This window comes from Equus przewalskii, chromosome 10 (genome assembly GCF_037783145.1).
Source record: "Equus przewalskii isolate Varuska chromosome 10, EquPr2, whole genome shotgun sequence".
NCBI lineage: Eukaryota > Metazoa > Chordata > Mammalia > Perissodactyla > Equidae > Equus > Equus przewalskii.
Genome location: NC_091840.1, coordinates 33,105,487 through 33,117,535, shown reverse-complemented (window position 1 = coordinate 33,117,535; position 12,049 = coordinate 33,105,487). Strand labels below are relative to the sequence as shown.

The 12,049-nt window shown below is 38.5% G+C and overlaps 2 protein-coding genes across 50 annotated transcripts in view; one reads left to right on the top strand and one right to left on the bottom strand.

The window, feature by feature from the left end:
* Positions 1-12,049, top strand: part of TRIM37 (tripartite motif containing 37) — a 143,750-nt gene that overhangs the window by 117,436 nt on the left and 14,265 nt on the right. For 7 of the 47 annotated variants that reach the window (XR_011523427.1, XR_011523429.1, XR_011523411.1 and 4 more), the window contains 2 exons: positions 2,437-2,509; positions 6,652-6,732. The exons of 6 other annotated variants lie outside the window; for them this stretch is intronic. Coding sequence is in view for 12 of the 41 variants with exons in the window: in XM_070562322.1 (XP_070418423.1) it covers positions 2,437-2,509; positions 6,652-6,660 (82 nt within the window). In the remaining 29 variants the exon portion in view is untranslated. Of the gene's footprint in view, positions 1-2,436; positions 2,510-6,651; positions 6,928-12,049 lie in introns of those variants that run through there. 34 more of the 47 variants (XR_011523433.1, XR_011523434.1, XR_011523421.1 and 31 more) reach the window with 8 other exon arrangements.
* The window catches only part of PPM1E (protein phosphatase, Mg2+/Mn2+ dependent 1E), a 192,484-nt gene continuing 184,805 nt past the window's right edge, over positions 4,371-12,049 (bottom strand). For all 3 annotated transcript variants that reach the window (XM_070562331.1, XM_070562333.1, XM_070562332.1), the window contains one exon: positions 4,371-9,568. In XM_070562331.1, the coding sequence (XP_070418432.1) occupies positions 8,508-9,568 (1,061 nt within the window). In that variant the 3' untranslated portion in view covers positions 4,371-8,507. The remainder of the gene's footprint in view (positions 9,569-12,049) is intronic.

Sequence of the window (12,049 nt, the reverse complement as noted above, 5' to 3'; positions counted from 1 at the left end):
ATTGATGTTATTTATTCTTTAAACGTTTGGTAGAATTTACTAGTAAAACCATCTGGAAGGCGATTTCTTTTTCCAAGGTGTGTATTTTTGGTATTTATCCTGCTTAGTGGTCTCTGAGCTCCTTGCTTTTATGGTTTGGTGTCTGTTATTAATTTTGGAAAATTCTCAGCCATTATTTCTTCAAATATTTCTTCTGCTCCATTGTCTTTCTCTTCTCCTTCTAGGATTCCAGTTATACATATGTTAAACTAATATGTCCCACGGCTCTTATGTGTTCTGCCCTGGGTTTATTTTGTTTTTGTTTTTGTTTTCTCTTAGGTTTCAGTTAGGGTAATTTTTATTGCCTTATTTTAAGTTTATTGACTCTGCTCAGCAATGTGGAGTCTACTTATTAGCCAATCGAAGGCATTCATCTCTGAAACAGTATTTTTCATTTCTAGCATTTGTTGATAGTTTCTGTCTTTTTGCTAAAATCACCCATTGATCTTGCATGTTCACCATGTCCATAACATATTAACCATAGTTATTTTAACTTTTTTTTTTTTTTTTTTTGAGGAAAATCAGCCCTGAGCTAACATCTGCCACCAGTCCTCCTCTTTTTGCTGAGGAAGACCGGCCCTGAGCTAACATCCGTGCCCATCTTCCTCCACTTTATATGTGGGACGCCTACCACAGCATGGCTTGACAAGCAATGCCATGTCTGCAACCAGGATCCAAACCGGTGAACCCTGGGCCACCGAAGTGGAACATGCACACTTAACTGCTGTGCCAGCGGGCCAGCCCCTAACCATGATTATTTTAAATTCCCTTGTCAGTTCAAAAATCTTTGCCATATTGGACTCTGGTTCTGATGATTGCTTCACTCTTCAGAATACATATTTTTCTTGTTTTCATATGCCTCTGTATATTTTGTTGAAAGTGACATGTCTTGTGTAGGACAGTAGATAGTTTGGTGAATAGTTTTTGCACCTAAAAACGGGCAGGCCTTACATGCTTCTTAGACCTTTATTGCAAAGTTTGAATGACTCTAGTTAGTAGTTGTGCTTGGTTTGTGATTCATCATTGTCATGATGAACCTTGATGGCTTCAAGTTCCTGTAGCAATACATTGCATTTCTGATTGGGGTTGGATTGCCAGAGCAATGTCTCTTCCGTACGGTGCCTCAAAGAGCTGTTAAGTCTCTTTGCCTGCTTTTGTTGCTCTCCTGTCTGTCTCCCAGAACTATTCTGTTATTTGAAGCCTGACTGGAGGCAGGGGAGGGACTGGCATTCTTGGATTAAACTGCAGTTTTAGGCACTGTGTGTGTCTATTGACTTGCCCCTCCCCAGCTAGTTGAGGCCCAGTGATATTCCTGCCTCTTCCCCAGGGGTAGGGTTTTTCTTTCCTGTTCCCTTCCCTCAGCTGCAGTGACTTTTCACCAGTGCCCTAAGGGTTGGCAGTATTTGTGGCCGTTTTCCCCCATAGGATAATACTTGTGTTCTACAGAGGAGATAGGAGAAAGGGTCTGGCAGAGTTTCTTGACCCTCCTACAAGGCTGCTCTACCCTGCTCCTGGGTCTTCATCACAATTGACACTTCTTAGGGCTCTTTCCAATATTTTCTGTGAGCACCTAATAGAATTTGTGAAAAAATGCCTACAGGAGAGTGCAGACTCCCCTAATTTCGGCAGCCCTCGGGACTCCACACTGTCCTGCCAGTCCATACTCTGCCTGCACCAGTTCGTCACTTCCCCGAGCTGAACAGTTTTTTCCAGTGTCTGCCCTATGTAAATTAGTGCTGATGGCCCCACTCTTGGAGCAGGCACCTGTCCCTCTTTAGATTTGGGGCCATTTGCTTACTCTGCAATCTCAAGCTCTCTGATGGGTTTGAAAAAAGTCATAATTTGAAGTTAATCTGGCTCTTTTTTTCATTGGAAGAGTGGCAGCAATATTCCTTTTAGCTCTACATCCCAGAGTAGAGGCTGCAAGTACTGTGATTTAAAAAAAAAAATGTAATTATATTTGTTGAATTAAGAACATAAGTGTAATTAATTTCAAAACTACAATTCAGAAAATAATGAACCATTTTTAATTTTCTATTCAAAAGGATTTTTTATTTTTGTTTTTTAATAAAGGTGATAAGATTATAGAAAGTTTGGAAGATAGGAAACTCTAAGACCTGTGTGTGTGTCTGTGCGTCTGTACACACGTGCATGTATATTCCTTTTAGTTGTGGTGATATTTTTAGATTTCTCCTTATTTACTTCTAGTTCCCACATCAACCAGTATATGGCTTCAAAGTCTAGATTTATATAATTTTTAAAACTGTCTAGGGAGGCTTACGAGCAAATGGTAACATCAGTCATTTTATAGTTTGGGACATAAATTGTGTGGGCTGCTCTATTTCTAAAAACCCTTTTCTCCGGCTGGCACATTTATTTGTTTTTTTCCTGTTACAGGGAGTCTTGTCTTCTGTTCCTGCTCTGCAGAGCCTCTGCCCAGCCAGAGCCCTTGCCTGAGTCCTGCAGGGCAGTTAAGTGTGTCTCCTTATGTACATTTAGAAAAGCCGCTTCATAGGCCTCCCTCCCATTCCGTTCCATTTGACCTGGTGATCCCAAGGCAACTCTTACTCGGCTTAATTGCCACCTCAGTGCTCTAGTTCTAGGATCAGCCAGTGTCACAACTGGCAGGGACAACTTTTGCATCTTTGGTTAAACTCCAGTTACTCATTTGGAAGATAGTTTCTCCAAATATGTATCATTCCTGACAGTTTTTCACATTTATTGTTTCCCTGGTCCTAAAGCAGGATCAGAAAAATCAGAAACTGGGTGAGGGCGCTGCTTGCACCACAAAGTGGGCATGTCTCGTCGGGAGGTTTGCAACTGGAGGTCTTGGGCAGCATCCTACAGCTCAGCGTAAGAGGAATGCTAAACCCAGCTGCCCAGCACAAGAGCGCTTTCTTACTGAGCAACACCTAAGAGTTCGGGGTCTCAGAGAAGAACTAGATTTGTTTGAAATATAAATAAGAAAGGATCTTCCATAAGATTTTTCCTAGGCCAAGCAAAAGTAGGTTTTCTAAAAGCACACTAGAAGAGTGTTCTTTAACAACTGCTTTCAAGATGACAGAGAGCAAACTTGTAATCAAAAAAGGAAATGTGGGGGCCGGCCAGGTGGCGCAGTGGTTAAGTGTGCACGTTCTGCTTCGGCAGCCCAGGGTTCGCTGGTTCGGATCCCAGGTGTGGACATGGCACTGCTTCACAAGCCCTGCTGTGGTAAACATCCGACATATAAAGTAGAGGAACATGGGCATGGATGTAAGCTCGGGGCCTGTCTTCCTCAGCAAAAAGAGGAGGATTGGCAGCTGATGTTAGCTCAGGGCTAATCTTCCTCAAAAAAAAAATAGAAAAAGGAAATGAACAGTTAAACACCATATCAGTCCAGGCAATCATATCTGATCATTTGGTAACATGGGTAAATTTCTATTAAATTCAAACGATTTCACTATACCTAGTGGTTCACTCACCTTGCTGTGTCCTGCTGCTTCAGAAAGTGATGTTCCTTTTAAAGTAATTCTGTATTTTAGGAGATTTTTTTCAAATATAAATAATACTTATTATCAAAATATTCCTTTCTTTCCTTTCCTGCTTCAGGACACCCCTTCAAATATATGATTCTTTCAGACCTTCACTTTTTTCCTCAATTCTTGCTGCTTTGGGTTCTATATAAAATCATACAAAGTGGTGAATGAATTTAGGGAATTAAGAGTTTAAGATTGTTAAAACTATGTGAAATTAATTTTCTAGGACTTAATGTTGGGAAGAGGGGAATAATAATGCAGTGTGTTTACTAGGTTTACTGCCATTCCCTTAGACACAGGTGTCTTGCTTTTATCAGCTTCACTTCCGTCCCCCACACTCTTTCTGTCTCTGTCTCCTGTTACTCTCTTAACAGCAATCCTCCAGACAGACTTTCAGCCACAGTTCACCTAATTATTTTCTTCCAGTTTGAAACTAAAAGGGGAAAGACTAAGAGGAAAAACTTTGGTTGGCTGCAGAGTTTGAAGAATAAAGTAGCTGGGAGATTTGAGGAATCAACACTTAGCCCTTGGCAGGTCCTTGTCTATTTTAGGACACTAACCTTTCTGTCTCCCTCTCCCCACCATTAAACTTATGGGAAGAACATGTATAGGATGAAGTATCTCTCTTTTGGGTTTTCTGGGGAGGAAATCACAGTTATAGCAGCACTTAGCAAATTTTCTTTTTAAATGTTCCTACTTTAAAGTTTAAGAAAACTACCACCTCAGGATTTTATTTTCAGTTCTGAGGGAATCGGCGTAAACCTCTGCACTAAATAACTTATCTTTCCTTTCAATAAGAAGACAAATGACTAGTGGTTTTAAATTGCTGGATTTTTATTAAGATATTGGCAAAATTTCAACATACTTCTTACTTGAACAGTTTTGATAAATAAAATATGAAGGATCACTCATGGTTACAACTGAACTCAAAAGTGAGCTGTAGAACAGGTTTGTAGATTGATAAATTCACTTGGTAAGAAATGATTCACTTCATTCGCCTCACTCCATAGAGAATTCTTTGCAGAGAAATGTCATGAACAAGAGAACAGAGCCTGTCTCTCACCAAAGAGCACCTAGAGTAAGAGTTAACAGTGACGTATCTGCGGATCACCTAATACATCAAAGTTTGTTAGGGTATTTCCTTTTCCAGAACAACTGTTGTGTCAGTCTGGAGTTCCCTATCTTGTTTCATGTTTTCTAATTAGTACAATAAGTAGTCTTCAAAATAGAAGATAAAATGCTGCTGGAGGAAGTAACTTTTCAACACAGTACCATTTGTCTGGAAAATAGTCATAATACTGGTGGTATCTTGTTTTGAAAAAAAACATTTAAGCTATTCACAGGTCAGAACAGAACAGTGGGTATTTGTCCTTTAACATCACATGATTTTAAAAGGTGAAAAAATTATGTTCTTTTGCTAATTTATGTTCTAAAGAAAAATTGTCCCAAGTTATGGTGTGACCAAAACTATAGTATCCCCTTTTATGGCCTTGCTTAGATGAGAATGATCATTGAGTGAACAAATTGTGTTTAAACGTTAAAATAATTTAGATCACTTTCTTACAAAGCCTCAGCAAGACTTCAATGGGGAAGAAAGTACTTGAACCACAGCAGTTTTATCCGTAAACACTGAATTTCTTTATGCATCGTTTTCATCTGCCCATTGGATGTTGCACTTCTTACTGGCACAGTGTTCCAACAATGGAGTGTGGTTGTCATGAAGATGCAGCGTGACACTATACCACCACATTGACATTATACCACTGTAAATGTGGTCAGAATCAGACTCAGTGTTGACATTGACATTGTTGACACTGTCCTTGGAAAAGGTGTTACTTTCCAGGATCCTCCTAGTTAAATTAAATGCAACAGTAATCGTATTAATTCACGGAAAATGGATGGCACTTCTAAGTAAAGAAAAGGTATATACATTTGTGTTTCCACCATCCTGTTTAGTATAGACCTAAATGGGATTAATAGCCCCAGTGTTTGGTGCTGTAATCTTAGTTAACCTCATATAAATCCCTCAGAAGTACACATCCAGAAAGTGAACAAAGGAAACCTTTAAATTAGAGATTAATTCCCTTTGAAACTCACAGTGAATGTACAAGGAGTTGGTAATGACTTCAGTTGGTGACTTGAAGTCTGTTTCCCTAACCAGTACTACACTTTCTTGTTTATATTCATTTTACTATTTCCTATTCTAACAAAACTTCAGCAGGCAAACAAATCGATGCAAATCATGTTAAATTGAAAAAGGGATACTGCCACTCTGAAGGATTGAATGTAGAACTTTCACCACCACTAAGTTACACAATGAATAAAGGTACAAAACACATAGTTCACAGACTATACCTCAGCATTAACAGTTAATATATATTATATAGATACTTTTATATCTGTCTAATATTTTTACAATCACCAGATACACCATCATTAAATACAAGTTACAGAAATGTGTAGATACCATTAGTTAGAGGGGTACTTATTGCTTACGTCAGCAAGCAGCAAATAAGGGCACAGGATTTGAACTGAAGGGAACTACTTTCTATCACCAGTGGCATTAAGATATAACACTGCATTTCACAAAGCACTGCTTTTTATCTAGTTTATAGAACCAAGAGCAGCATATGTCAGACCAATAACCACTACTTTAATATGTATTATAGAATTTTAAAGGACTTACCTTACAAATGGTAGCTAACTATAAATATGTATGTTGTGAACAAATGAATAGTTGCTATTTTTTACAATATTGGTTTATAACTTGAACATACTAGAACTACTTTGCTTTATTTTCTAGAGGGCTACTGGTATGAGAAATGGAGTTAACACTGCTTATGTAGTCAGACCTACAAAATCCAGACCCTTAAAAGATGTGGTCTATGTTTGTCCCACTTTCATCCATTGTTTCCCCACTGGAAAAACCTGTCACTTGTACTTTCTTTCTTTTCACCTTTTTTATTCTGATCAAAAACATTAGCAATAGACAAATAGAAAATCTATAAAAAAAAAAAAGTTTCTTTTTAACTTAGCCAACAACTTTGGACTATATAATGTGTACCAATATTCTGCTGTCTCTGTTTTGTTTCCTTAGATAATGTGATTTGAAACTGACACTGCACCTGATGGGTTGTTAACAAGATCTAGGCTTCAGAAAATGACAGAAGTGAGTGAGGTCCGTATATGGGGGTAAAGCATCAGGATGGTAAACAGATTCTGGTACTATAGTTGGAGCCATGTTTACTCCCTCCTTTTCAGCCATGTGTCACAAGAGAAAAGAAGCAATGACAAATACTGAAAATCTCTACTTCCAAATTTTTAAAAATAAAATCTGTAGATTAACAATCTGCTCATTTCTAAAGTGTAACTATTTTTATTTATTTATTTGATATAACTATACTGGCACCCAAAATATGGTACAGTCCTCTGTTTTTAAAGGCCAGGAATTTTAGCCCTCCATTATGGGTGTGGGGAACATGAAGTAATTGTATTACTATATAAAAACATGATTAGGCAGTGGACATTCCTTAGCAAGAGCATTTAATGCCTCCTAACAGTGTGAGTGACTGAGCACTATAGCGGGCAGCTCCTGTCCCTGGGCATGGCTGGTCCACAGTTGATAGGGGAGGGTAAAATGTCACTTGGAGACATTCATGATTCTCAGAGAATCAGAGGCTGCTTCCTCAAATGAATCTGATTGTTAGTTGTTTGCTGTCTTTAGTTGAAGATATGCTCTGGCTTGAAACTGCAAAAATGGCAAAAAGCAGACAATTTTAAAATATCAAATATAAATATTGAAATGAGAAACACATGTCCTGTCTTTGCAGTCTGAAGTTGCATGAAGCAGGACTCCAGAACATTCTCCATTTATAACTAAACAGACCTCAGTCTTAGTCATCTGCATTCTCCTTTGCACTTGGCCTCTGGGCTCACTTTAGGCAGTACTTTCAGCCTCCTCCACACCAGTTACTTCATTCCTTTGGGGGAAACAATTCTAGAGAAGTTAAAACAAGTATTTTTCATTCTCCAAAACCACTTTTTATCTTATAGTAGTATATGCCTTTGCAGTCTGTGAACTTAAAAAAAAAAGGCAGAAAAAATAGAAATACTATTTGATTTTCTTTTTAAATGGCAACTTGATTCTAGTATATTTGTACCTGACATCATCTCCATTAAACTAGTTTTATTCCTGAGATGAAGGTACAGTGAAAAACATATTAGCATCACAAGTTAAAACCAGTCTTCTAAAATGACAAATAATAAAAATTCCACCAAGAGCACCATAACAGGTTATGAAACTCCCACATAGCTACAGCCCTAGGAAATACTTTTTAATTCAAAAAATTTTCATAGTCTATTATGTTACAGAAAAAAAAAATCAGTAAATCTTTTTGACTATATACTGCCTCACAAGTCTGAGAATATGACATTTTTACACTGGTTTTCTACTTTCATTGTTACCAGTTAAGACCCATATGGCTTTTAGTCTTTTACCTACTGAAAAAAAAGGGAGAAGAGTTTCCTTTATAGTTCTGTCTTTTGAGAAATGTTTCCCAACTAAATCAAATTCTGCATTGTTTTCCATAGATATATTAGGCACATCAGACCAGATTTCAACTGCGTTGAGATTTCAACACTGTAACCTGACTGAAATAACTAACTTGCAAGCTTCCACTAGTGGCGTGAAGGGCAGTGGGTGAGGGTTGTGTGTAGGTGTGGCGACACATCACAGGGACCAGTTGTATAATTTTGCTAGTGAAACCGCCAATACTTTTTTAGATTGAAAACACTATTTTGAGTTTCCTAGAGATCAATTTACATTTAAGAATTGAGCCATCCATGGTTTTATAATGAAGCACATATATTTCAGAAATGTATATCTTGTTTCTACTCTTATAGTGGTGTTTTTATTGGGGGGAGAGCTACCTAGCCTACTTGAAAGAGAAAGTATTATATTTTATAGCTCCAGGGAAGATCTGGGTATGGCATATCGTTACTCTTTCTGAGCTTCCTCATCATGTTTTCACTGCACCCTTTCCAACTGCTTTGCCTCCATGGCAGAGAACTTCTCAACATCCTATTTCTCTTCCCACTTTGAATAAGTGAGAACAGGCTAGTGCCTATTTTGTGGGAAGGCTCTCGAGCAGAGAGAAATGAATAAAACTTTGGATTAAACCTGAATCCATGCCACCTCTTTGAGTAGTGGTAACGTAAATGAGACAATCTAGAAACTCTCTTTCCCAGGAATTTGAACTGTTCATTTTCCAACCTAGAACAGACAGGAGACAAGCTCTCCATTCTGTATATCTGTTGCCCTTTTGAACCCAAATTAAAAGAAGAGGGAAACTCTCCAGCACCACTCCGTTCAGGCAATGATGATTGAACTGATTTTTTCTCCATTATTAGCTCATTAATTAGATTTGCTTTCTTTGGTGCACCAGGACCAAACATCTCAACTGGTGGCAAAAACTGGACACTTTGAGGTTTGCTTGCTTCTATTTGAGTGAGATCTAGGTAGCCTGGGTCTTCCAGCACGTTGATTTGGGACCCTGGGCTCAGGCTAGTTCTATCAGTGAATGAATCCACACGCCCATCATAGCCTAGATCGGCTGGTGCTGAGCACTGGTGCTGAGGCCAAGGGCGTTTGCACTCTCCATGATTCTCCTTATCATCCCCACCATCTTCTTGCCCTCCTTGAAAAGAGTTCTCTGTCCAGTCTGATTCCTCACTAACATTTACAGCTTTGTTCATGTCCCTCAGGAATACCACAATAACAGTGATGTTATCACTTGACCCGGCATCACGAGCTGATGCCACTAATTTGTGGGCAACCATGCTGCTGTCTCCATTATTCTCCTTCAAGTGGTCAGACACAACTTTCACTGCCTCATCGGGATTCACGGTGTCATAGAAGCCATCACAGGCTAGAATGAGGTAGTCTTCAGTTCCATCCAAAACAGTAGATGCAGAATCTGCATCCCCACAGATATATGGCTTATGTTCAGCATCTCCTGTGGGAATTAGAAAGTAGGTCAGATTTTGGTTTACTTTACGTGTATGAACGTTTATGGCCAATACAATGATTTGATCACAGTTTACTGATTGTGATCTGAATTTACTGAAAGTAATTTGTAAACTAGTTTTAGATAAAATACTTGAATTCTCTGTTAATCAAATGCTGCTCACTCCTTACTCTCAGTTAAATAATTGCCATTCGCTGGACTTAATCTCTTATCTAGCTTAGACTCTGAATCTTGTGCCTCTAACTGTAATTTAGGCTAAGCTGAGCATGGCAACAAATGTCAAATCTAAATTTGTTGCTGTATTGAAAACTTCAGTCCTACATAGGAAAACTTTGTTGATTTAGTAGATGTGTACTTTTACTGGTGGTTAGGTTTGATTTAACTAAGATTTGAGAACAAGTCCACATTGAAAAACCAAAATTCCGATCACTGTCTTTATTAAACACTTAATTTTTGTTCTATCCTTGTTTAGAAATCAGTAACTCCATGCTATGAGCTCAGAGGAAGGTTTGAGTTACAAGGGATTTTAAAAAATCAAGTCCCACTCCCTCAGGCCAGGAAAAGTCACCCCAAGCTTCAGACAAGGGACTAGAATGTAAGTCTCTTGGTTCCCAGTCCAATTTGCTTCCTGTTTTTTAATGCTGCTTTACCTGTAACTTTTAGAGAAAGTCAGGAAATGACCATTTTTCTCTTGTCTTCAGGGACCACCATATACCTGCTTTCTTCATATGTCTCTGATTGTTCCCCCCTTCTGTCTTTATTGCTATTGTTCATTCTCCATTTATGAACAACTGTGAGAACCCAAGGCCCTAATGGGCTTTTAAAAATTTCTATCTTTTCTTTCTTAGCTCATCCACTTACAGAATGACATTTGAGTTGGGCCCTGAAGGATAAGTTAGTTATCACCTGGCAGAGAAGGGCCCTCCAGTTGAGGGAACAGCATTAGCAAAGACCCAGAGGCAACCGTTAAGGAGTAATATGTAGTTGAATATAGGGTGTTTGGAGTGGAAACAGACTGGAGACCTTCAGGCCCACACTAAGCTACATTTCTGTCACCAGACTACTGTGATTATCGATCATCTGCAATGCCTTTTGGAACTTTCAGATCCAGAGCATTTCCAAATAGATTTGTTGTTTTCATTCATTGTTTGCTTTTAGGTTCTTGGAGAGAGCCTAGCAAAAGTGTCCTTAGCCTATTGGGTAACCAAATAACTTACTTCTGCAACAAGGTATACTCATTTCTTCTTTACATAAAAAAAGAGTCTTGAGCAATAATACCTAGATTAGGGTATCATAATTATCAGTAAACAGTATTTTTTAAAAATATTTACAAAGTACTTTATCATTTGTAAAGTAGTGGCATATAGCTTAGTGGTTTAGGATGCCAGCACTGGAGTCAGACAGCCTGGGTCCAAATCCTAGCACTTGCTACTTAAAAACCCTTCTCAATTGGACTATCCTTTCCATTGGACTAAACTGAATTTGACTAGGGGAAGATGAAATGAAGCTAAATGCTTACTTAAGTGATCTGGCTATGTCATCACTGTTTCTAGCATCTATTATAGGTTCTCTCCTATCCATGTAGGGTTCTCTCCAGCGTTTCACATACCTGTTTAATCTTCAGATAGGCCCAGAAAGCTCAATAGGAACCCTATGGATACCTTCACTAGAACAATGTGGGCCAGATGCCCTATCCAGCAGGTTTATTATCTAGGTTAGTTTATCTATAAAGTAAGAAACTAGTCTTTTTCATTCAGTAGCCAGAACCATCTTCCTCAAGCATGGTTTTGATTTCATCAACTTCACTTCTGTACTCTGATGCCTCCCAGTAGCCTGTTAGAGCTAATTAAAACTTCCAATCATGGGATTCAGTGTCCTCCACCAATCCACTTTACTAAATTTCCCCATCCCTTACTCCACCTGACTATTATTATCATCATTATTATTTTCTGAACTCCAGCTCTAAAAATAAATGTGATCTGAGTCATACTGTTCCCAAAAATCTTGTTTTAGTGATTCAATTAAGAGGCTACTGCAACTCTTAGTTTGGAACAGAACATACAAAGATTTGCACAGAGAAAATGCTGCCAAAATTCTGGCTTTTCACCTGCTCTACTGTTGGATGTCAAATTCATGACATTTCGCCCCCAAATTTGGTAGGAGGGCATGATTATCCATTTCATGGTAGAAATGGCAACATCCTTTTGTCTTCAACCTCTTCTCTCCATATGCTAGGAAACATATCATGCTTCTGTCAACTTTGGATCATAAATCTGAAGGGCTCATGGGGAGAAACAGTTGAAAAGCTTTTCATTTTTAAAGCTTTAAATACCATTCATTTTCTAAGTAGAGTTGAACTCTGCTCAGGAGTCCTTTTTCTTGTCCCTATTTAGTCCCCTATTTTATTCCATGTGCTCTCCAAATATTTCTCACATTCTTCAACACCCTCTTCCAATTAAGCTACTGGAT